This window comes from Xiphophorus couchianus, chromosome 1 (assembly GCF_001444195.1).
Source record: "Xiphophorus couchianus chromosome 1, X_couchianus-1.0, whole genome shotgun sequence".
Lineage (NCBI taxonomy): Eukaryota > Metazoa > Chordata > Actinopteri > Cyprinodontiformes > Poeciliidae > Xiphophorus > Xiphophorus couchianus.
The window spans coordinates 16507077-16532500 of record NC_040228.1 but is presented as its reverse complement, the minus strand read 5'-3'; the positions used below and the strand labels follow the sequence as shown (position 1 = coordinate 16532500).

Sequence of the window (25424 nt, the reverse complement as noted above, 5' to 3'; positions counted from 1 at the left end):
CCATCTTTTTGCTTCCCAAAATTTTGGAATTAATGAGACCCCTGAACTTGACGGTGTCAGTACGGTGATTTGGAGGTGTGACTGATGGAACCGTTACTTCTGATACCAAGGAATCCTAAAGAAGAATTTCCAGCCATCTGTGTGTGAGGTGCAGCTGGGTTATGCAGTTGGACAATAATCCAAAGCACAAAAAGATAAGGTTTTGAAGTGGCCTAATCAAAGTCCAGGCCTAAATATCACTGGAATGCTGTGGTGTTAACTTTCAAAAGACATTCATGCTTGAAAACTCTCCAGTGTGACTGAAATAAAGAAAAGTGGGCAAAAATTTCACCAGAGCGACATAGCAAACTAACTTCCAGTTATCACTGTTGTTGTCACAGACAAGTATTAGATTTTCACATCAGAGCCATGTTGATTTAATTACCTATTTTCACTTACTAAATGAAGTAATTTGTCAAAACTGTTTTTTATTCCAACATTTTATGCAAACTGTAGCAAAAAAACAAAAACAAGACATCTGTAAAGAAGGCTGTTTCATTTAGTTTCAATTAAATCCATGATGAGAACAGGCCCTGGAAACTGTATAAGTCGAGTTAGTCCACCTTGAGAAGTGTTTGTGTTCATAGAAAGACTCCCTTTAGGAACAAACAAGTCTGGCACTTATCACTTGACACACACAAACACACTCTTTGCTTCTGAGTGAGCGTTGGGGGAATTCCCGCTAACCTGCATGTGTACAGGTGATTTGCGTATATTCACTAATCTCGGGGGGTTAAGCTGTAACTGTAAATCCACCGACACCTGGACACACAGATATATACACATAAACACAAAGACCCTTGCTCATCAGCAACTGATGGTGGGCCTGATAAGAGGCAATGCAATCATCTTAATTGCTTCAGAGCTGACACACTCATGACCAACAGTGTGTGTAGGTTTCTGAATCAGTTTTACAAGTCACCTGCTACACTGAGACCGTTGAATGACATGAGTGACTCAGACACGCTTTTTAATTTCCCTTACACACCCATATAGACATTATCACACATGCCCAGCAACAGGCAACGTACACACATTGATTGAAGTCAACTACAGAATTGTTTTGCACAGCTTGTGGACATAAAGTTACTGAACAATAACTTCTGTCTCTTTCCAGCTGCGCCTACAATCCCTAAACTAGTTAATAATTGAAGATGCCACTGTCTATTCATTAATATGTTGATTATTTTGAATTTCTGGATACCCAACTCTTTCAGGGACACAAATCAAGTAAGTGAAACTCTGTGTCGGTGGGTTTATAGGTGTGTTTCAGACTGTAAGCGTCCAGAGACTGTCTGGCCTTATCACCTTGTGTGAATACTCCAGGTGCGCGCAGAGCAATAGGAATCCTAACCGTCATCTATCTGACTGAAAGCCCAGGGTTTTTCCAAACACGTTTATCAAGTCTCCCTTACTCACCTCCTGGTGTTTTCTTAAAGAGGTCTTTTGGGTTTTTTATTTAGAAATTTTTTTATTTTTATTTTAAAATTTAAAAATAAAATTCGTAGTTAAATACATTTATAAGTCAAAAAGTTCAAAAATCAGCTGAGAGTCTGAAAACCTTTTACAACATGAAGAAAACACTCAAATGTTTCCTCATTGTCTATGTGTTTCATTGTGACACAATGTTGTACAATGACGTGTATAACAATGTTACACGTCATTTTTTGGGAATCTGGTGGCCAGTTAGAGGAACATTATCTCTGTAACCCATAAACATAATTTATCATCTCAAGCACTTGTAGAATGAAATATCTCCCTGAAAAAACGTTTTGTGAGCTCAGTTCATTCATAAAAAAACATGAAAAAAAACGGAAAATATCATACAAATTGAGGTGAAACTTTAAAAAACTCTTAGATCTTATATGTTCTTCACTCAAATGTTGTAAAATACCTTTCAAAACTTAAATAGTTATAGATTTATGTTTGGACACGAGATATAACTTTGCACCCTCAGAAATGTTTTTTTTTTTCTTTTACTATGGATGGATTTATCATAGAGATTATATAAAAATAACAAAGCTGCTGTTATGTCTGTGACACTTTGAGTTTTGATAGCGACAGCTCATAAAAACAAATTATGATCCTGATTGCAGCGTGATGCAGGGTGGGTTAATAATAAACTTAATAAAAAAGTAGCTGTTTGCTTTTCTTGTGAAGCTTTTATTAGTACTAAATAATCTCATGCCTCAGGGACAAAACTGAAACATGCTGTATAATCTTAATCTAACATATTCGGATGAATGTATGTACCTTTACATTGTTTGCATGTGTGCACACCCTATCCTGAGGGTTAAAACAGTTGTGCATGCTCTTCTGTACATTAGGTGTGAGCATTTTCACTTGTTCCTGGATCATTTTGACTTTAAATCTCATCAGCAGTGAGTTGCAAGGTTATGCATAGCCTAGTAGTAACCATACCTTTGTACTTCACTTTACTTCGCATAGAAGGTCTGGGCTCTCAGCTGTTGAGAAATGGTTGCTTCCTGTAGCCGTGGATTTTGTCGAGGTTTAAAATTGTACCGAATCACTTGGCCCGGTAAAAAAAAAAATCTACCGGAGATAATCTGAGTCAAGGAGAGAAAGCCCAGACTGTGGTGGAAGCACTGGAAGGCAATGGTCAGGCTATGCAAAATGATAAATGAGAAAAGAATGTATTACAAAATCAGCTCAATCAATAACCAGAAGCTGAGTGGATGCAGTTACTGATCCAGCATAAACCATCATGGCACGGAGAACATCAGCGGCGTTCTTTGGGTAAAAAAAGAGAAAATATTTATGTTTGGTGTTCCAGTGGCTTAGGATATGAGTGAGCACATAGCTACACTTTTGGTCAGAAGTACATATGCACTCACCTTGAGCCTGAATTTAATTTATTTTGTGCTGTAGCTGATTTATTTGAAGTATTGATTTTCCCAACAACATAAAACTTCAATGATTTTTGAAAACAAGAATGCATTCAGCACAGGATTCAAGCTTTGTTGGACAAAAATCCATATAATCAATTTTGAGAATTGGTACCAAGCAAACCTTGACCACAGCTTATGGCATATTTGTAATATTTGAATACCATCTTCATTCCAAATGTCACATTTTATTAAAATTATTTGGTTTAAATTCCTGGGTTTTATTCATAGTACTTAAAATGAATGCCAATCATCAATGAATATGTTTGACATATGCTTCCAAAAACAGCTTTCACATGTGACAGAATTGTTCAGTAATAGAATAGAATAGAATTACTTTATTCATCCCAGCAGGGAAATTATTTCGCAGTTACAGCAGCATAGAGACAAGACACACAACAACCACCACTGAGTAGCAATTGTAGACAAGATAAAATAAAAATAAATAAAATATAACATACTGTCAATATAAAAACCAGCTTAGAGCAGTCCTTGCAAAGATTCAAAAATGCAGAAACAGTATGTATATGTAAATATATGTACAGCAAGTGTGCCACAGTGCAGTTGTGCGAATTGGACTGATTAGTGCAGAACAATGATTTAGCTTTTTTTGTACAGTGAGATGGCATGTGGCAGGAAGGATTTCCTGTATCTGTCCCTATGACAGCGGAGCTGGAGCAGCCTATGTGAGAAGGTGCTCCGCTGTCTGTCCACTATGTTGTGGAGAGGGTGCTGTTTATTGTCCATAATAGACAGAACCTTCTTCAGTGTCCTCCTCTCCACCACAGTTTCCAGGGACTCCAGCCTTAGTCCCAGTACAGAGCCAGCTTTCCTGATGATTTTGTCTAGTCTATTGGAGTCACCGGCTCTGATGCTGCTTCCCCAACACACAGCAGCAAAGAAGATGGCACCGGCAACAACACTGTGATAAAAGGTCTCCAACATCTTGCTGCACACATTGAAGGATCTCAGCTTCCTTAAAAAATAGAGTCTGCTCATCCCCTTCCTGCACACAGCGTCAGTGTTAGATGCCCAGTCCAGTCTGTTGCCGATTACAACTCCCAGGTATTTGTAATCCTCCACCACTTCCCCTTTGATCTTTAGTGGCCGTGAAGGTATCTTCTTCCTTCTGAAGTCAATCACCGTCTCTCTGGTCTTACTAATGTTGAGCCTCAGGTGATTCTGGTCAGACCACTCCACAAAGCTGTCCACCAGTGTCCTGTACTCCCCCTCCCCTCCATCCCCTATACACCCGACAACCGCTGAGTCATCAGAAAACTTCTGTAGGTGACATGATTCAGAGTTGTACTGGAAATCAGTGGTGTACAAGGTGAAGAGAAAGGGAGAAAGCACAGTTCTCTGTGGAGCTCCTACGTCACTGACCACCACATCAGACAGGGACTTACTGCCCAGACGGACAAACTGTGGCCTGCCTGTCAAGTAGTCAGTCACCCAGGAGATCACTGAGTCGTTGACACCCATCCTCCGCAGCTTCTCACCCAGCAGCAGAGGCTGGATGGTGTTGAAGGCACTGGAGAAATCAAAGAATGTGATTCTCACAGTGTCTCCTCCACCATCCAGATGCGACAGTGCTCGTTGCAGCAGGAAGATGACTGCATCGTCAACTCCTAAGTGGGGCTGGCAGGCAAATTGCAGGGGGTCTAGAAACGTCCTCACCTGAGGCCTCAGCAGGGCCAGGACCAGTCTCTCCATGACCTTCATCACATGAGCTGTGAGAGCGACTGGTCTGTAGTCCTCTGGGTCGGCTGGCCTTGTCTTCTTGGGAACAGGAACCACATGTGATGTCTTCCACCGCAGCGGGACTCTCTCCAGCCTCAAGCTGAGGTTGTACATGTGTGCCAGTAATAGAGAGCATGTTGCATTCTTCTCTTTGGGAGAAACCAATCCAGAAAATCCTATTGAAAATTTGTGGACTATGCTTGAAACCTGGATTTGTGTCAAAAAAGCAACCAATCTGAATTATTTCTACTAACTCTGCCAAAACATATTGAGGCAAGCATATTGAATTTTACCAGAATCCAGTTGATACCTACAAAAGACATGTGGTTGAGGTGCAACATGCTGGAAAAATTTTTTACCAAATATTATTGAGGATGTATGGAAAGATTTGGGCTTGGATGTGTAATTTTATCACTGTGACAGTTTTAAGACACACTTACACAGCTTTGTTCACGCTGTCTTACTTCACCTCCATCATCTTTGCTCTGTGTATATCCATGCAGCAATATTTTTGGTATATTTGATTTGAAGTTATTAAACCCGTTCCTGCAAACACAGTGCCAGTTTTTATTATGAAGAGATAAAGGTTCAGGTGTAAAACATAAATGTAATATATTACATGTCATATATTATCTTATCAAGGAGGTCAACTGTTCTGAACTTGGGTTCAAGATGACCACAAATTCATCAGTCAGTAGCATTTTAATGATATTTTTTCTGATTTATTTTATTTGTTCTGGGTTAATCTGTCAACATTTACTCCCTGTGTCCTAGAAAGTGCTCCATGGGTGAATTCTGTTTTGTATAATTTCCTGATCTCTCTTGTTTCCAGCTGAGGCTTGCAGGTCATTTTGGCATACATTTTTTTTTTAGATTGTTTTCGGAATCCCGCATGAATGCCAGGTATTCAGCCCACACAGAGAAAACCAGGAAATTAAGTCTTGTCTGCCTGAAGTGAATGATCTGCTTGTAATGTATTCACTGAGAATAATGCACTCTTTGAAATCAAGGTAAAAAAAAAAAAAAAAAGAACAGTTAGCCATCACAGTCAGCGCATTAAAATTTCAATTTAAAGTAATTTGCTTAAGGATCTTTGTATTGATATTCTTGCAAAACACTAGAAGCAAGTAAAATCTATTGCCGTCTTCATTTGTCATAAATCCAGATTAGCTGGTCCAAAGGCTCAAGAGGGCCCAGAAACAGAATGACCATCCTTAAACAAATCCAAGCTTAAAACTGCAATAATGGTTCATGTTAACAGTGTTTATGAATCTTAAAAAAGAGAGACTTAAACACTGCAGGAAAAATAGCAACTGGGTGCAACCTTTTAACAGAACTCCTGAAAGACAATCTGGAGGAACCTGTTTAGGTGAGATTATTAGCGCAATGAATTGCTAATCTGTAACGATTTTGAAAAAGAAATACCATGTAGTCTATTTCAAAATGCATAAAGATACAGGAATCGTTTGACCTCTCCTGACACAACAGGTTACTTCAGTTTGTTGTGCTAGCAAATTTGTTCTTACAGTAAAGGAAAAAAATAGCATAGCTGGGGGAATCCCTAGACACCGACAGCCCACAAGGGAAAAAAATAAAAAATGTTACGCTGCCGTTTTTTTTGTAGTGGAATCTACGCCTGTTAACACACACACATGCGCGCGCAAACACCAGCACAAGCACACTCCGGCACAACATTAAAAAGGAACAAACCCAATAGAAAGACACAATGAGGCATACATGCAGTGTAACCTGTACATGACATCATGTCATGCATTAACCTGTGATGCAATGCTGGTGTTTGTTTGCTTCCCTTTAGTAGTTTACTGATCTCGTTCTGTTTGACAGATGTACAGTAGGTGTTTGCAGAACTGAGCAGAGGGGTCAATAAGGAGTCACCAGATGGCCTCTAAGGCAACTATGCAGCTGTCAGCGTAACAATTGAATTTCTAAAGAAAATGTTTTCTCCTTAGATTCTGCTAACAGCCCACGTATAATCTTTTATAACATTTTTGAGATAACAGCCCTGCTTTATTGAATAATATACAAACTGCTGCATATTTAATCCGTGTATACTTACTTTAAAGTGATTATATGGGGTTATTAATGATAACACCTTAAAGTTATTTTGTGACATCTAATTAAACAGATATGTCTCTTTCTGGTGTTCTTTCTCTTTCTCATATATAACACACCAATATATCATCACAAAACAAAGATTCCCTTACAAACATTTCTTTGTTGTCCCAGATATTAAACAACCAGAACCTAAAATGTATTCAGAAGCAAAGTGAACATTATTAACAGTTTAATAAATTATAATTTTTTTTTTTGCTTTTAATCTATTACTATTTTTTTAATATGACATTTTAATACAAATTCTAGATTGCAGCAGACATGTTTACCTAACTGTACCATGTTTAACTAACTGTACTCAGTCTACCTGTATGTCTCCAACACCGCATTAAAGCCAGGATTTTCCTCCAATGTCACAAATGCAATGATAAGAAACCACAGATATCCCATGGGCTGTGATTTGCATGAAATAAAAGTACAAAAACAAAATCTGGGGGTAAAGATAACATGCATTCTTTTTTTAAGATACCGGTGCACCTCAGTAAATTAGAATGTCATCAGACATTAATCTATTTTGTTACATAAAAGTATAGCTTCATTACCAGATGAATCTTTACTTTGAGATTTTGCTTTCCTTAGAAACAAATTGTAAGTTTTAACTGACTGTAAGCCACTTGAAGTGTGTCACTCTCTACACTGGTGTCGTTTAAATTTTTGTCTTTACAGTTTTGATTTGAACTAAATAACTAATGAACTCTTTTAATGTGGTATGGTTGTACTGAGAGCTGAATAGAGAGGACTTTGACAAAACAAGTTGAGGTTTGCACATGTTCACTGATGTACCATGAATCTTCAGACTAGACCCTTTCACCTGGACATGGCAGTGTGAGAGCAGAAGATTGCTTGTGATCAGACGTTCAAGTTTAGTTTGAAATTATAGGTCAAAACTTCACAACTTGAACAAAAAATATGTTTAGCCAAAGGTCTGTTTTGAAAATGAACAACTTCGATATTTTCCTCTTTTAAAACTTAAGGGTTTGGAACTAATGGTTGATTTTGGTCAAATTGTTTTCTATGACATTGTTCAGAGTGCTAATTTCTGTCATGCAAACCTTAAAAGACGCTGGATTGACGGAGAAACATAAAACCACAAGTGTAAACTTAAATTATTTATCTAAATGTAGAATGTGTTCGCAGGCTGCAATTTTAGTTGATAAAACTACAAGCCCAGTGTTTAATTTTAAAAAATGAGTCTTGTTAACTTTTTGTTAGCTGTGTTGACTTTTTTTCCTACTATGTCCAAAGTTTTTATTTATTTATTTACCTACTTTATTGCTAAGTAAAACTAACTTCAGTAACTTAAGCTCTGAACATTTAGGAGAATAAATTATTTCAAATATCCCTGACATTTACAAGTTTTTAGAAACAACTCAAAATTTACAGTGTGCTGAAGTTTAAAAAAAAAGTAAAACAGCAACATAAAACAAATCAAGTCCACCTTGTTTAAAACTGACAATCACACCTTTGCATTAGATACAGGCGCATAGTAAACTTTTTTTTTATTGTACATTGGTGTGGGGGAAAAATTCTCCTATTAGATCAGCAGATATCCAGAAATACCCTGGTTCTGCAAACCGCTCCCACCTCAGCACTTGCTGGCCAATGGGAAAGGGAAGCAGGGAGTGTGCACATGCCATATAAGAGAGATGATGCCCAGGTAGTGGAGCATTGTACAGGTGAGCACTCCAATTCTCATGTCGCCACTCTTCACTGCCTGAGGATACTACTTCACAGCACCAGACAAAGGACCTGACAAAGGTGCAGCTACACTTTTGTCATTTTATTTATTTATGTATTTTTGTGTTTTACTGTCATATGATTGTCTCTTACATCTTAGAGAAGTGTCTGTGAAAGCATCTTTCACTTCCCTTTTTATATTTTTTTGCTTTGATTCTGTTGTCTAATAAGAGTTTTGTTTCTATGTTGTTTTTTTTTCTAGTTTGTCCTTAAAGCATGCTGACAGAGTTAGAGACGGTGAGTGCAATGCCACCTTTTGCTGTTGTTGTGTTTTAAATACTGTTTGAGTCTTATGTAAGATTTGATCTTTCTCATTGGGGTTTATTTCTAGGAACCACACATCAGTGGTGCCTGAATGTTATCTATGCAGATGAAAACATAAACACTTGCATAAATTTGCCAGTCAAACTAAAATACACATAATCCCAGAGCTAGTAACTGGCTCTTTTCCAGGATCCAAACCTTAGCTGGACACAATATGCAACCTGGATCTAGTTTGAATTTTCATAATGTTGAGTAAAATCTATCAAAATAAGAATAGTTTGTCTTTTGCTTAGAAAACAGGATATTGACACCTTCCTGAAATAATGCCCTAAGTCTTTTTTTTTTTTGTGCCAAATGTGATTTTTTTGTTTTGTTTTGCTTAAGTCACCTTTGACAAAATCACTTTTCGCAAAAAATATTTTACCTAAGCCATTATTTTTTGAAAGTTGACGACATGGAAAATTATTTGTGGAAAAGATGAGGTCATTTAAAATTCATGAGATAGTGACAAAAGCTTTGAAACAACAAAAATAATGTAAGGTGTTAACACCTGAGGCTAAAACTAACAAAACATCATCCCAGTGTCACACAAAATGTTCATGAAAACCAGAGCGTCTGAAATCTTCTGCCCTGCTGTGTGACTTTCAGAGGGCTTACGTGCCTGAGGTGAAGCTGGGTGGATGTCGGGGTTCCTGGAGTGGGCTGGCCCCCTCGTCCTGCGCTGAGGTCGACCTTGAGGTCATCGAGGAGTACCTGCAGGAGCATTCGCTCGAGGTCCAACCCGCTCACACACCTTCAACATCCATGGCTGCTAACATGGGTCACCAAATGCACGTTCACTCCCACCGGGACGCCAGGATAATAGGTCGGCCGAATGCTGGCAGCGGAGGGGGAATATTTGTTTGTTTTTAGATGTTCTGCCCGACTGAATCTTGTGCCTTTCTCTCCTCAGAGAACAGCTGGTCGGGTCAGCATCCGTATGAGTGGCGCTACGGCTGCCACACTCCAAACGAGGAATACAAGGCGCCAACTCCACATCCAGCCTGGCAGAGTCCACAAGACCAGTGGGTGAGTAAACAGTTTTTGACATCTTATAAAATTCAGTGAGAAAAGTCAAGCGTATTCAGATCACACATCTTCAGTTGGATTTATTTGTCTTATTTTTATTTTCGTTCATCCAGGAACACATAACATACTACGAGCCTACCAGTATATACATTGATTCAGACTCACAGTCAAGCAGTTCCCAGTACCAGGATTACCAAGATTCACCATCACCACCCTCTGACAGAGGGGAGAGGAAGGACAGAAGTTTGCCTCTGGCACCACTATCAGGTAGAACACCTTACAGTGACTACTTCTCAGAACAAAAGCTCGTGACGGAGTGGCTTTGTCCAGCTACGCACACAAGATGCGGTCAGGTCAAACCCTTTTTTTTTTCTCTCTGCTTCCTCTTCAACAGGAAAGAGGAAGGAGCGCCTGTTCCAGTTCCTGTTTGAGATGCTACAGACTCCATCAATGAGGAGCTGCATCTGGTGGGTCCAGTCCTCCTCTGGGACCTTTCAGTTCTCCTCCCAGAACAAGGAGAGCCTGGCGCAGCTGTGGGGTCGCCGGAAGGGAAACCGCAAGACCATGACCTACCAGAAGATGGCACGGGCACTAAGGAACTACTCACGGACTGGAGAGATCCACAAGGTGAAGAGGAAGCTCACATACCGCTTCGATGAGAAGACACTGAAAGGCTTACAAGGAGACAGCAAATTAGAGTAGCTAGTGTGTCAAAGAGCTCACATCAGAAAATCATTGGACTCATGTGACATATTTTGTGCAGATTCTAATTATAAGGTATTTTTAATGACAAATAAATACTAAGTATTTGAAAGGCCAGTGCATTAACTATTGACAGTCGGAGCTTTGTATAGATACAGCAGTGGTGTGTCAGAAGACTGATGAAAGTGATCCATGCAAATTTCAGGCTGTGAATGAGAGGTCAGCTGGCAAACACCAAGTAAATCTAAAAGATTATGACATATTCTCTACTTTATAAGTAGAATTTAAATCCGTCTCTTAATAAAAGTTGTTTTTCCTCTGTTTTGTGATTTTGTGTTGCAGTTAATGAAAATATGTGCGTAAACGTGCTCTGTTTGTGTCAAAATATTTTGTTCAAGATAAAATAAATTGAAAAAGAGCAGAAAAAAGTCTTTTTTTTTCTCTCTGTCTATGTACACAAACAAAGATGCCTTGTGAAGAGCAGTTTGTTGAGATAAACATTAATGTGCTTGAAGCAAGCCCACATACACAGACTTACTGTACCAGGGCAGATACAGGCATGTGACCATAGCCAAAATTCTATGCAAAGCAAGCATGCATTAAAAACTGCCACAGCAAACAGACCTGCTAATCAGTAACATCCAAAAAGCACCCTCACAACAATAAACGCACACACGCAAACACACGCCCACACACACGTAAACTGAGCAAGGTGTACAGGCCAAGAATTACTGTCATAAAGTTTCCAATAGCAAACTAACTTGGTTTCTTCATAGAGATTTTCAACCATTTTTTATGTTTCTTTTAAGAATAAGTGTTGTGACTTTTCTTCTGGTGTTACATCCATGAATTTGCAAACCAAAGCAGTTTTCTGATCTCACATTGATCATTGATAGAATTTTTAGATAGTCACATTTTGTTATGCTCCAGTTGTCCTTATCACCTCATATATATATATATATATATATATATATATATATATATATATCTGGAAGTCAACAACAATAATTTAGTTTTTTTATATATATATATATATATGGACCATCTTCCTGCTGATAGAAAAAATGATGGCAGCTTTTTCTGGGTCCTTATTTAAAAATGGTATTCCTAAGAGTTCATGTTGCCACACACTTTAACATAGAATAATGTGTTTTTCCACATATTTATCCTTTGAAGTGTTTGTTGCTGACAACTTTTATTTAAGTCTCATGTGACCCAAAACACATGATTCCCGTTGAAGTCCCAGTAGTGTTTAGCACGCTCCACATGTTTATACTTGAGATGGTAACATTTTGCAGAAAATATTTCGATGGCCTCTAATGGTTTCCAAGTCACTTATGTGATCTTTGGATTTTTTTCCCCCTCTCTTCCCTAACATCCTTCTGACTACATGGTGTTAAAAACAGATTGAACATGAGTCACATCAAAATTAAACCCAAGGGAATTCACATTTAATACTAAACATTTATATAGAAAACGTAATGTGTTGTTTAGGACCAAATTGCCAGTTACTGCTAAAATGTGTAAAGTATGTGATTTTAATTAAATCTTTTGTTACATTTGATTTTCCAAACTTTTCACTTGCTAAGTAAAATTAACCTGTTTTCTAGTTTATGCAGACTGTTGTTCATATCTTAGTGTAATTGCGATTTCCTATCATTACCTGAACACAAGGCTGGGACCCACTGTGGATCTCAAACCATCAGGTGGAGTTTTCTTGAAATGATTTCCACTCAAATTAAAACAAATTAAAAATGGAACAAATTGGACATGACATTAATGTTACGACACTTAAAAACAGTTGTAATAACTAATGAAAATGTACAAATGTGATTGCTTGCCGGTGTGCTCTTGTTTAATTGGTTTACTCACAGTGTGTGTTTTCTTTAAGTAGTGACAGTTGAGAAAACAAATCTCTACGTGTCATTTTGTGGTTCAATGGCTGAAAAGTTTGGGAACCACCAATCTAGAAGTCCTCTCCTCTCACGCTCCAGGGATATATTTATCAAAGTTTTGAGGAGGATTTTTGACTTGCTGATGAAATACAGATGGTGTCTCCATGGAATGTCAGTCAGCTTTCAAGTGTGCACGCATGATCCCATATAAAAGGCCCCTGCTTGTTGTCTTTTGAGCCATTTGCAACCACAGTCTGAACAACAAGGAAGGATTATGTTGGACTTTTCTTGCTACTGAATTCATTACGCTTGTGCATGAAATATCTTCAAGGATACTATTTGCTGTCAATTTGCAGTGATGGCTGATTGGGCTTGGGTAACTTACACAGTGCTGGAAGTGCTCATTGCTGTGGCATGTTGCCTTGGGAACGTGTTGGTGGTGTGTGCGGTGGCTGTTGGTATCCACGATTGCTTCCGGGAGCCGACTTTCTGCTTCTTGGTGTCCTTGGCTGTTGCTGACTTTTTGGTGGGTGCAGCTGCCGTGCCTCTAGCTGTACTGCTGGATGGCTGGGTGAATTTGACCTCTCACCAGTGCTTGTTCCTCAGCTGCGTCATACTTGTGCTGACAGAGGCCTCCGTCCTCTCACTGCTGGCTATTGCCATTGACCGATACCTGCGGCTCCACATGCCTTTCAGGTAAAGGCGACCTCCGTCTCACAACTTTATAAGAATTGCCGGAATAATTTTCTCATTGTCTCCTTTTATTTTTTCTCTCTCTTTTCAGATACAAAGCCATCGTCACTCAGAGGCGCACACTGTTGGCCATGTCCATCTGTTGGATACTGTCTTTTCTACTGGGATTCACCCCTCTGCTTGGATGGCACAATCTCTCTGCCGCTGGCCATTATTCCACCAACACATCTTCTACCTTGCCTAGCTCTTCCCAATGCACCTTCCTCTCAGTTATCTCACTGCCCTTTATGGTTTATTTCAACTTTCTCGGATGTATCATGGCCCCTCTATTGGTCATGACACTTCTGTACATCATCATCTTCTGGAGCCTGCACAAACGTCTGAAGAACAGCTGCCCTCAAGCACAGGCCTTGCTGCTCAGGGAGAAGAAGCTGGCCTGCTCACTTGCTCTGGTTCTCACATTATTTGCATTCTGCTGGATCCCTCTGCACCTCATGAACTGTCTTCTGTTCCTCTGGGGACCTCAAGCAGTGACCCAGGGAACACTTTATACAGGTAGGTTAGAGTTGTTTTCCTATTCCTTGCACAGATGTTAAAATGTCTCCACATATACAACAAGTTGATTGCTTACAGCTCCAGACAGCAAGTGTCTTAGGGAAATTTACATGCAATAATCTAACGTCACATTAATTTTGGGTTTCGTAATTTATTTTGTTGAAGCTGTCAGTTATATTGCTGATTTTATAAGAACAATATCGGTTCCGCAAGTTAACGTTTATTGTGGCTTTTGTGTGATCCACAGAGGCTGCAAATTATTTCAGTAGACTTAAACATATCATCGTTAATTAACATTATTATCATCATGTACAGAACATTTCAGCATCAAGGCAACCCATAGTGCTTTACATAATAGAAACAAAACTTAATACACTGCAGTGGCAAAATAAAGAGAATTTACAATCCAGCGTAAAACTGATGAGGCTCCAGTTATGATTAATCAAAAGCAACTCTGAACAAATGGGGTTCAGCCTTTGCTTTAAAGGAACTCTCATGATTTTTGCTGTTTTCTGGAAGTTAGTTCCAGATTAGAGGAGCATAATTACTGAATCCTGATTCTACATGTTTGGTTCTAGTTCTTTACATACATTTTGGTCTTTTATTATGTTTCACTGAATGTCTTTAATGTCTTTTAACTTTACAAGGACTAGTTACTGACCAGGATTGATTTCAGGCATTAAGTTTCCATTTGCCAGTATAAAAATACAGTATTTGTTTGACAATACTCAACACAGTTTAAAGAATGTCAAAGTCCAAGCAACTCAGTAAAGACCTAACAAGGAGAATAGTTTTTATATTGGCAAAATCTCTTAGTGTCCACTGATGAGCATAACTCGATGCGAATATGATATTAGTGAATGGTAAATATTATTCGGAAGAAAGGTATTATGGTCAAATAAGGCAAAGATTGAGCTGCTTGACCACAGGGACATACTGTATGCTTGAAAGAGTCAAGCTGAGGTGATCAAAGCTAAGAAATAATGTGCCATCTGCAAACAGGTACAGTGGTGGTTGCATCATGTTGTGGGATTGTTTTGTTAATGCATCAAAGTATGTGAAATAGCAATAAAAGAGGACTAACATTACCTCAAAAAGCAGCAAGAATATTGAAATATGGGACACAAGTAGGCTTTCAACAGGACAATGAACTCCCGAAAATACGATAAATGACTCTGGAATGGACACAGCAGGCTAAGATTAGGATTCCCAAAGCCTCTCAACTCTATTTAAAGACTCCTGTGTATGTTTAAATCAGGTCCACAGTGGAAAATCAACTGTTTAAATGACTTACAATCCTGCCAAGAATAGTGGTCAAATATCCAGCCAGAAACATGTCATGTGTTTGTCGCTGGCCACAAGAAGTATTCAGTCATGTGAGGTTAAAACAAATATTAGAGAAATTGTGGAAACATATTTGTGCCTGTACCTAAACCTTTGACCCTATGAAGATTTGAGAAAATAAAAATTGGTTTAAGGCTGTGCATCCAATCTTTGTTTTTAGAAATCCTAGAAGTTGTTTCCTCTATAATGTAGCAGTTCTAGAAGCATAACTATTAAATCATTTATATTTGTCATCAATAATATCAACTAAGTTATTAAAGAAATAAATGTAGACCATCAACAATCAGTTTTTTATGTGAATGACCCTGTTTATGGACCAAACTCACCAACTGTAGTTCCAAAATATTCTTCCAGCCTTATGTATTGCAGAAATTTACTGATTCAGTAACAAACCAATCGTCCTGCAGGTATCCTTCTGTCTCACGCCAACTCAGCAGTCAACCCAGTGGTCTACGCTTGTCGCATCCCCAAGATCCAGAAGGCCTACTGTCAAATATGGAAGCATCTCGCATTGAAGCTCAATTGTTTTACCAGAAATGAATCAATTCAGCAAGCTATAACAAGTGACTAGTTTAAGAAATGTAAATGTGTGTTTGCAGAACCAGAAAAAAGGGCTTGTTTGTGGTATTTCATCAATCAAATACATTATTCCATCATTGTACAGCATTAATGATTTCTGATGTTATTACATTTAAACATGGCTTTATGTTAGTGACAGCAATTTATTAACGCTCCACTAGAGGGCACCATACATCAACAAACTCAATGATTGTTGTTCAGATAGAATCAGAGTTGGTGTGTGCGCGCCTGTTGATGTGAGGGAGCAAAAATAACTAACTTCTTAGCTTCTGTGACTTCTGGACAACTGATTTGAAAAGACTAGTTTTATTGAGATGTACATATTTAAAGCATGTAACAACTTTTGTCCACAAAAAAAGCTATAAAATACATATAAATGCTCCTGTAAGACATTTACCTATTCTTTATGTTGTCTGGAAAAAAAATAAATAAATAAAACATTCCTGCAAAGAGATTGTGTTGAACTGTTCAGTGGACTCCTCAGGGAAGGCAATAGACTGTATAGTTATCACCTCAGCAGGGTGCAGTCCCACCTACCAAACTATACAACCTACTACCTCACCCTGACAGAACCCAAGTCAAACACACCGCACATAAACTGATTGAGGAAGTAATAAAAATAACCCTCTATATATATATTAAATCAATTACTGCATGCATTTTGACAAGGCAATAGCATTGTCCATCTTTAGACGATAGTTGACGACTGGTTGGCTCAGCTGTCTCCTTGGGAAAGACAGTAGATTGCATAGTTATCTGAAAAAGAGGTTAAAGAACCCCACAACTATTCAATCTACTACCTCAGCCCCAAGGACACAATCTATGCTGCATCCACACCAAAGATCCACAAATGTCACTCTCCTGCAAGGATATAGAAAAAAAAAAGAGACAGAGAATGTTAATTAAATAATTTTTGAAAATGATACTGGATGTGACTTCAACAAATGTTCATCTTCAATGAAATGTTGACAGACAATTCTTTGTGGAACAGAGTGAAACTAATTTCTTGGCGGTTCCTAAAGCAGTTTCTTTGAAAATATCAGGTTCTCGGAGCTGTTGATGCTTCATGATAAATTTTCGACAGCCACAAACTGAGAAAACGATAATCACTACAAACCAAAGACGGCCAAAGGAGCACCACATGTTCTTACTGATCGGTGTAGCGTTTTTGTTGCTGAAGAGAAATTTGTAACATTGTTCCCGACAGAATAAATCACGGATAACTAATTTAATGGTAGATGGACATGCGAAAGTAACCGCTAGTGTGCAAAATCTCAGCAAACAACTCACAAGCTTCCTGAGACTCTGCCATGTGATCGAACGAGGAAAGAAAAAGAGAGAGAGTTGTTCGATTCTCTGCCAGGAATCCTTCTCCGGTTTTGCCAAAAACTGAGCTCATTCCAGCGGGGCTATCCCTGCGTTGGAGTGGCTGCTGCTTGTCAGGCGGAGGTACGCACACACAGATGCCTGCAAAAAACGGCTTCCACCAGCTGTCTCTGATTGAATACAAAGCTGGGATTCTGCCCCCAAAACACAACGAGGAAACACAAAATGGCATCCTGCAAGGCTTCGGCCATTTTAGGTCTGCTTAAAAACATTACGAGATCCACTTTGCGTGTCGTTTTTGTTTTTTTGTTTTGTTTTTTTCTTCTCCCTTTTCATTCCTGAGCCTGCAATCCTCACAATTAAGAGAGAACAGCTGTTCTATCACAAGTTACAGAGGACGAATCTTGTGCCAAGCAGTGAGCCGAAGCCAACCGACCCAGACGACACGCTCAATCACCAATATTGAGGCAGAGGAAACTATTTCTTGTTAGACAGCTGGACAGTTCATAGAGAAGGGAGCGCTCACATGTGGCGCGTTCGGCTAAGATCGGGGTCGAAGCATGCCAACAGATTCAAACGGCAGCAACTGAAGAGTTAATAAGCACCAGACTAAATGCCAGGCCGGGGGGCCTCAGAAGACACAGAATGGGTTAGAAGGTGCACCGCTTGCATAAATTAGCATACAGCCGCAACCCCTGAGACTTGGGTCCAGACTAGTTTGCAGTTAGTATGCTGTAAACCCCACTAGCCTGATCACAGAAGACCAGACAGGAAAAAAAAATGGGGCAGGGTGGAGGGGGTGGTGGTGAGGGAACTGGCATGATGCCCACCTCTGCAAAAGAGCTAGTAGAAGATCTATGAACTGCGTTTGCTTGCCAAGAACGATCCCCCTGACTAGACGGCTTGGAGAGGAACTCAAACTGATTATTTGGGGAAAATTAGTCAAATAAATTGATTCTAAACATTAAATGCTTGTGGGTTAAACTGCCAATAATTGCTGTCCCATTCTAGAAAGGGAAAGGCTAGAAGGTAAGTAAAGGCCAGAGCCTGTCTGTCACACAAGCTCTTCTGAGACTATAAACATTTTCTAAGCTACATAAGAAAAGGAGGGCATGCCCAGCTCAGCTGAGGCAAATCATTTTCTGTCAGCAGCTACAGAATAAATGCCCCCCTAAAGCCCGACTGGGCAGCTGGGCAGGGTCTCAGACAAGAGAGAGGGACGAAATGTATAAATCTCATTTGTCCATATGACTGTCTTTGCATCTGTTGCTGCAGAATAAAAGCTACAAGTCTTCAAGCTTGCATTAGGAGTGAGTCAAGGACGATGAATCTTTGCCCCCTTGCCCTCTGATATCAGCACTCTGCTGTGACAGAATGAAATGTTTTTCTGCAGACAATTTCCTGTTTCAGTGCAATCATTTGTCTTTGGATGACAGATACAAGTTTTTTTTTTGTTTGTTTTTTTTTAAAGCTGCATGACTTACAACTCTTATTCGTTTCTCTTAGGATCTTCTCAGCAGATAGCTTTCCATATCTTCAAAGTCAACAAATTGCTTTTTGAGTAAAAAAGATTAAAGCTTTGCTTGTAAGTTATGACAATCTGATAGAAAAAAATAAAATCCTGGTAAAAGATTTCTGTAAAGCTCTTGTTGCAAGTCATTTAATCCCTTTCTTTCTTTTTATTTCATAATTAAAAATGTGTGCTGTTACAATTGGTACTAAACCAAATTACGTCTGTTTATCTGCACATTATACAAACTCGAAGATTCAATTAGAATTATTCCTTCTGTCCAAACACAGTTTTAAAAAAAATGTCTCTTCAAAAGAAATACATGCAAAATTCAGTAAATATCATGGTAACAAAAGGCCTTAGCTTCCTCTCACCCCCCTGGAGGCAGGATTTGTTAAGATTTACTCCTCAACTAATATACAAATGAATTAGTAACCATCTCTCTCTCTCAAAAAAACAAAAAAAAAACGTACTCGCAGAATATTCAGCTGCCAAGAAAACTCCTCAAATTTGGAGCGGATTATTACAGGAAGCAGAGGCAAGGAAATACCTACTGACTTGCCTGGTCCCTTCGTCCACGACACGGGATGAATGCTTGGCACAGAGACGCCACTGAGGAGGAGGAGGAGGAGGAGGAAGAGAGGGAGGAGGAGGAGGAGGAGAAAGAAGGGGGGGACCCAACGATTGGTGCAGATTCTTGTGTGTGTGTTTTTTCCTTCCCACTCTCTGCCTCTCTCCATCCCTCTCTCTCTCTCTCTCTCTGAGCTTTGTGCCAAGAATGGGCAGCGTCTCTTTGCCAGGCAGAATTTCAATAAGGAGTAAGGAGGTGGTGGGCAAAAAAAAAAAAAAGGAAAAAGAGGAGGAGGAGGAGGCTCAGTGGGGGAGCTGGTGTTGGCAGAGGAAGCATGTCACACAATAGATGGAAGGATGAAGAAATCTCTCTGTTACAGAAATGCATACGGATGTCTTGTTTCACACCAGCCAGGTCCTCTGATCTTCTATTTAAAAAAAATGCTACAAAGAATTTGTCAAACCAGCATATTTCATCTTCCTACCCTTCCAAAGAAGGCCTCACACCTACACTTAAGAACGAAGGATGCGTGCTCTAAGCCTCCTCCATGCTACCTGGCATGGTGCCCGCTTTTGATGTTCTTTATATCCTCATCAACCCGGCTAAACACTCACACAACTCAGGCTCATATGTGTATGTACATACATGGGTGTAAGGCCATATGCATTTGCTTACACAAAAACAAACAGGCCAGTTGCCTCATCTGAATGCATTTAAGGAGCTAGTGCTTTACTGGCTAATTTTATTAGATTCTTCCGCATAGAACTACATATAATTACACAGATGAAAAAGCTGGATGGAGACATCAGCAAGAGATAAAAACCTCCCATAAGGGAGGAAAATTTATAGACTTTCAAGGAAAATATTATATATTGTTAAGCACTTAGTTCTTCCCGAACACCACGAAAGATTCATGTCGGTTTTGTGGTGTGTTAGTTCAAGCAACCAAAGAAAAAAAACTAAAAACTGGAACAGCACATAAAATTATTACAAATATAAAACAGTTGTGACAACAAAAATGTATTCACATCTCTGCTTTCAGTTCAATAATAGTGCCAGGCTTACTAAAACTATAGACGATATATTTAAATCTCTTGAGCTTTTTTTACGCCAGTAAATGATATACAATGATTTTAAAACGTTACAGCTCAAGTGTCCGTCCCACTTTTCAGCCTATTTAAAGTACTTGGAGTGTTCAGAGTTTTTCCAGCTGCATGGAGTATGAAATAATAAACCATTGTCCCTGCCACATGTTGCTCCGCACTGCTGGATAGCTGGCTGAAAGATGCCTAATGAACTTTTCACTCACTGTGAACAAAAGGCTCATTTGAACCATCGATGGATAGTTAAAATTAAAGTTGTGATGCCCATCAAAACGCTGGTTTACAGCTACAGTCGACAAGCTATGACAGCCATGAAGACAGCCTGAGGAATTACCCTGCTAGCACCCTAGCAGGGATTGCTGCAAAGTCAGAGACTCAATACTTTTGGCTGGGTTTCCTGAGACACAAAAGGTCTTACCAATTGTCATAATAAACTGAACTTGCCTGCACTGTTTTATTACCGATCTATTTTAAATGTCTATAAGTGACTTTAAATGTGTTTTAATGATAGAACTGACTATTTATTACCATCTATAAAGCTGGGATTTCTTTGGTAAATTGCCTTCATATTACCTTGTTGTGAAGGCTTCTATATAAATGAACTAAATGTTATTGTTGGAGTAATTACTCTGTAAAAAACAGAATAGCAAAGTACAATGTCCTGCAAAATAAATGCATCAATGCAACAGGTATGTTTTCTATTTTTTGTTGAAGTCAACATATCAAAATGCTTAAAACTCCAGTAGGGTGTGGGAAAGATCCAGCTGATGATGACAAGACTAAGCATAATATTTGAATAACAAGAAAAAAACAAGGAAATATTGAAGTTTCTTATTTGGAAATAAAGAATCGATGTTTTACTTCAAAACAGAATAAAGATGTCTCAGATTACAAATTGCGCTCTAAACAGTCTGGAATCAGTGTGAAATATTTCAGTCCAAGTTTGATATTGTGCTTAGTTTGTGTCTGTTTCAACCTAAGCTGTTTCTTATACTAGCACACAATACTCCTGTTTTCTGTTTTTTTTAATAGATGAAACTACCATTAGCATTGTTCCTGGCTAACAGTAAATTGGTTTTGGCATTATCACAGTGCTTACAAATTATTCATACTTTCTCACTCTATTACATTTTGTTTTTCAAAGCAGTCCCCAAAATGCCGGTTTTGTAAATGAAAATTGTTAGTCAGTCCGACAACAGTTTACGAGCTACATAGCTCTTCTTAAGACAACTTTGAGCTTGACAAAAATAAAATTGTGTTTAAAATGTTGGGTAACAGCCAAATTTTACACAATTTTTCTGTACGGATCAAAGAGTAATACAGTCTGTTGCCTGCCAATCGTCTGGTGGAATGAAGGCTAATCCACATTTTCATTGCTGCTAAAGTGGACAAATATGGCGGTTTGGAAATGTTTATGGATGTAAACAACATGGACAGTCAAAGTGTGAGGGTTAAAGAGGCCTCACCCATAACTGAACAGATTAGAGTTTAATTTATAATTCAAATTTACGATGTGACATGTTTTAGCTTTAAAACATTGAGTTTATACCATGAAACTGTGGTATTTTTCACAAAGCTATTATGCCATGAAAACCTCACTTCAGCCAATGTCTATTAATAACTTGGCTTAGTGATAGTTAATTCAAATATATAGTAAATACACACTAAAATGTTTCAAGTAGGTTAAGGCATATGTCCCAAAATCTAATGAAGAATAAACGGGCATCTAATTATACCATTAATGCCATCTGACAACAGTTTGCTCCTACTTTAAAAGTTTATTTCTTCCTTTACACATCAGAACTTTTAAAAACATTTAATACTTTAGCCTTCTCCATTTACACTTCCTTTCCTCTCTCAGGGTTTTCAATTTATAAATTTTTCCCCCATTTAGATGTGACGTTACCATGGTTTCAAATGTTTCTGATGCCTAACAGTGCTTATCTGACTTGTCATTACACGCCTACATGTTAAAGCATTTACAAATTCTATAAACATGCATGCACATGCAGCCTTGATACACACACACAGATATAGATATAGATAGATATAGATATATATATAAAGCACATATAGGCAGGTATTCCTTTTCAAAACGGGTGTGTGCATTTGCGTGCATGTTTCTGTTTTTTTTTTTTTTTTCAGAAGCGTGCAAAAGTGCAAAGTGGTGTATGTCAGGATGAAACAGCTGCAGCTTCCTGCATGAGAAGAAAAACTTCCTGTTGCCTCGCTGCAAACTGTGGCCGGTCAGCCAAGATATCAGCCAATCAACTGAGCTGAGGCTGAATGCAGGAAGTTAGCCTGACTGCCTGTAGGAGAAAAAAGCTCAGAAACATTATGAGGCAACACGATAAGTTCATCTGAGGATAAGAGAGGGGCGGGGAAAGAGCTCTCCCACTCCTACCTCTCTCTTTCTGCCTCTCTACTGTAACTCTTGTTCTCTATTTTTCTCAAACTACTTTTTTAAAATGATCCTCTTATTTCAGTTGCCCCAATGAAAGTGTTTCTTTTATTGATTAGCTAACATTTGTGAGCATTAGTTTGCAGCCTAAATTATTGCAAAGCAAAGTGAAATAGCAAAACCTGATGAAAAGAAACTGGCAACAGCTTAACCACGAATTGTGAGGGGCATGTTGAAAGGGTCTGCTCGTGTTTACACGTGGCATGTAGGCGCCATTTTAACGCCAACCCCTATTTAGACCTAGATACAGTAAGGTAATAGGATATTCAAATACAGTCTAAACTTTGCATGTCGATACTTCGTTATAGTTCTGCAAGTAAGTATAGAAAAGCTGTTTGTTAATTAACTTTTCCTGATGCACGTTAAAAACGTGCATCTGTATTTGCACGTTTTTAACTTATTCTGGTGCCTGACGTGTTTTGGTGTTCTTAATAGTTAAACATTAATCTCATGGCTATTTTTAGGAAGTAGACAAACAGACATGACTCTGTGTATAAAGGATATTTTTTTCATTATGAAAGCAGATGATCTTTTGCTTTACTGTTAACAGCTAAAAAGAAGAACTTGCAGTCTTTTTGACATACCAGTATCGACTTGAACTCATTTTCATTACTGCATGTTTCCCTTCATCTGTAACTGTGTCATAGATATTTATATGTTATCGACTGAGTTAATGTTTCAGGACAAACACCCGACCTTTAGCGAACTGCCACACCCCTGCATTTCAGAGAGATAAAACTAAGCGCATGTTTGCACAAATGCACGTGGTGTTGAGTCTGGTGCCACTTCACAGTTGTAGCATTGAGACAGTGCACACAGGTTTGCAGTGGAATAATGTGCAGGGTCATTATTTTTGTGCTAGCTATCAAAATGGCGGCGAGGAACAAGATTTTCCACTGGTTGATCAGCGGTTAACTTTTACTGACCGGGGCTGTCTAGCTGAGTCGACCCTCTTGGGTCAGACGTGACCAAGACGGCCTGCCATTCCTAACGCCAGCCTCCAAATAGACACCTGTTCAGCACAGACAACCACAAAGAGACTGTGTATCAGAGCCTGTGTGCCAGAGCCTGCTGGAGCAATGGGGAGGGAGGAGGAAGAAGAGACAAAGTAGGGAGTAGTAAAAGGATGGTCAGCAGGGAGTTGAACTCTCGGCTCAAGGAAAAGTTTCTCTCGCTATGTCCATTTGGCCAAAATGGTGGCGAGCACGGTGCGGCGTGGCAACCAGCGACGGAAAACACGTTTTACGGGAGGAAGACCATGATGGAGAACAGAAAAGAAGGTGAGAGATAACTGCAGGAGATACGTTGCAGGACAGTAAGTAAGACGAGAAGAGGTTGTCGCAGGGATCGAGACAAAAAAATAAAAAATAAAAATACCTGAGGCCTGTATGTGGTGAGGCGGGCGGGCGGACGGGCTGGCTGGGCCGGACGACTGGCTGAAAAGAGGGCCGTGATGGCGGGAAGAAGGGAAGCGAGAGGAGTAGAGCGCACCCTCTGAGAGCTACACCCCCTTTCCCACAATCCCCTCCTACTGGCGTGAGCACGTCCGTCCGTACAGAGAGTAACAGAGGGACGTCTGCTCTCACACAGTCCTGTAACCAAAAAATAATAATAAAAAATGCACAAATCAGAATATCAATCATTGTGCAAACAGCAGGGAGGAGAAGAGCTTAAAAATCAAAGACCCACCTTACTTGCAGCTGCGTGTCACCAAAGCAGAGTCTAACTTAGGAACAGACACATACAGAAAGAGAGCGAGGACAGACCAAAACACAAACACACACATGATCAATTCGCCAGCTTTTGGTTCGCCCTCTGCTCTGCCCCGTGATGCGATTGCCTCGGTCTGCCTGCCCACTTTGGCACCTCTGCCAAGAGGGAAGCGGAGAAAAGGGAGGGCAGAATCGGGCGGCGGGGGGTTGCGTTGTGGGGAGGACATTGAAGAAGGAAGGGAGGGGACATGCTGTAGTGAGAGGAGGAAGAGAGAGAAGGAGGAGTCAAGAAAGACAGTGTGCCACGAAAAAAAAAAAGAAGAAAAAGAGAGGGAGAGGAACCATGAACTGTCATGAGCAGACCCAGTGACACAAAGCAGCGAGCGAGCAGCGAGGAGAACTTGCAGACATTTGCATGTTAATCATCCGACATCAGAAAGCAAGTGGGGAGCAACACCAGCGCGTCCAGACACTTCTGCTGTTTCTCAACACATTTTCAGAGTCAGGAAGTTAAAATAAATAGAAAAGAATACTCTGATCAGTCTCTGTCCAGAACCTCAATTCTGCCCACTTCTTTCAGTCTCTCTCCTCCATCTGAGCCCAGAAGAGAGCGGGAGGAATTTCGAGGTGTTCGAGAAATTGAATTGGTGGGCAAGCAGGATGGATATTCTGAGGAATTTCGTTTTTTTCCCCCCCTTCTTCTTTTGGTCCTTGGCAAATTCCTAGATCTCGGTTTCCATTCTTGGATCAATATGAGTGGAACAGCAATCAGCACTCTGAAAATACTGTATTATGTCAATCATTACAAGAGGAAATCAGTTTACTCATACATGGCCAACCTCATCTATTGCAGCCAATCACTGGCGTTTGAGCTGCTGTCCCGAGCCAAGCCAACCAATCAGAGCTCACCTCTGAGCTTGTATCATTTTGAAGATGCTGGAGTCAATTTTAAAATAAAAGTATTTATTTTAAAAATTTTAATTGCAAAAAATAAAAATTTTTCTAACTTGTTATTGACAATTTGAAGAGAAAAAAGCAAATCTTGCTTCTATAAAACATAGAACGGCTAATTCCTTATTGCAGCTG

General features: G+C 39.4%; 2 protein-coding genes and 1 long non-coding RNA gene across 5 annotated transcripts; 2 read left to right on the top strand and 1 right to left on the bottom strand.

Annotated features, from left to right (window-relative positions):
* The first annotated feature begins 8364 nt into the window (after nucleotides 1–8364).
* LOC114152476 (transcription factor PU.1) lies at nucleotides 8365–11010 on the top strand. The gene is made up of 6 exons (XM_028030415.1): nucleotides 8365–8576; nucleotides 8758–8792; nucleotides 9468–9684; nucleotides 9772–9887; nucleotides 10001–10154; nucleotides 10282–11010. Exons 2-6 carry the CDS (start codon nucleotides 8772–8774, stop codon nucleotides 10587–10589), a joined length of 816 nt encoding a protein of 271 aa, XP_027886216.1. The 5' UTR covers nucleotides 8365–8576; nucleotides 8758–8771; the 3' UTR covers nucleotides 10590–11010.
* Nucleotides 11011–11614: 604 nt separating this feature from the next.
* On the top strand, nucleotides 11615–16105 carry LOC114152202 (adenosine receptor A1). Its single transcript, XM_028030050.1, has 3 exons — nucleotides 11615–13180; nucleotides 13269–13732; nucleotides 15484–16105. The coding sequence occupies exons 1-3, from the start codon at nucleotides 12843–12845 to the stop codon at nucleotides 15645–15647; spliced, it is 966 nt and encodes a 321-aa protein (XP_027885851.1). The 5' UTR covers nucleotides 11615–12842; the 3' UTR covers nucleotides 15648–16105.
* On the bottom strand, nucleotides 15946–24583 carry LOC114154042 (uncharacterized). 3 transcript variants are annotated; one of them, XR_003597488.1, is made up of 4 exons: nucleotides 24316–24583; nucleotides 24004–24218; nucleotides 16946–23638; nucleotides 15946–16516 (listed from the first exon to the last, which is right to left on the bottom strand). It is a non-coding gene; the product is annotated as an uncharacterized LOC114154042 (long non-coding RNA). The 3 variants fall into 3 exon arrangements; XR_003597471.1 differs by having other exon boundaries at nucleotides 15946–23638; nucleotides 24316–24573; XR_003597475.1 differs by lacking the exon at nucleotides 16946–23638 and having other exon boundaries at nucleotides 24316–24572.
* Between the last annotated feature and the right edge of the window lie 841 nt (nucleotides 24584–25424).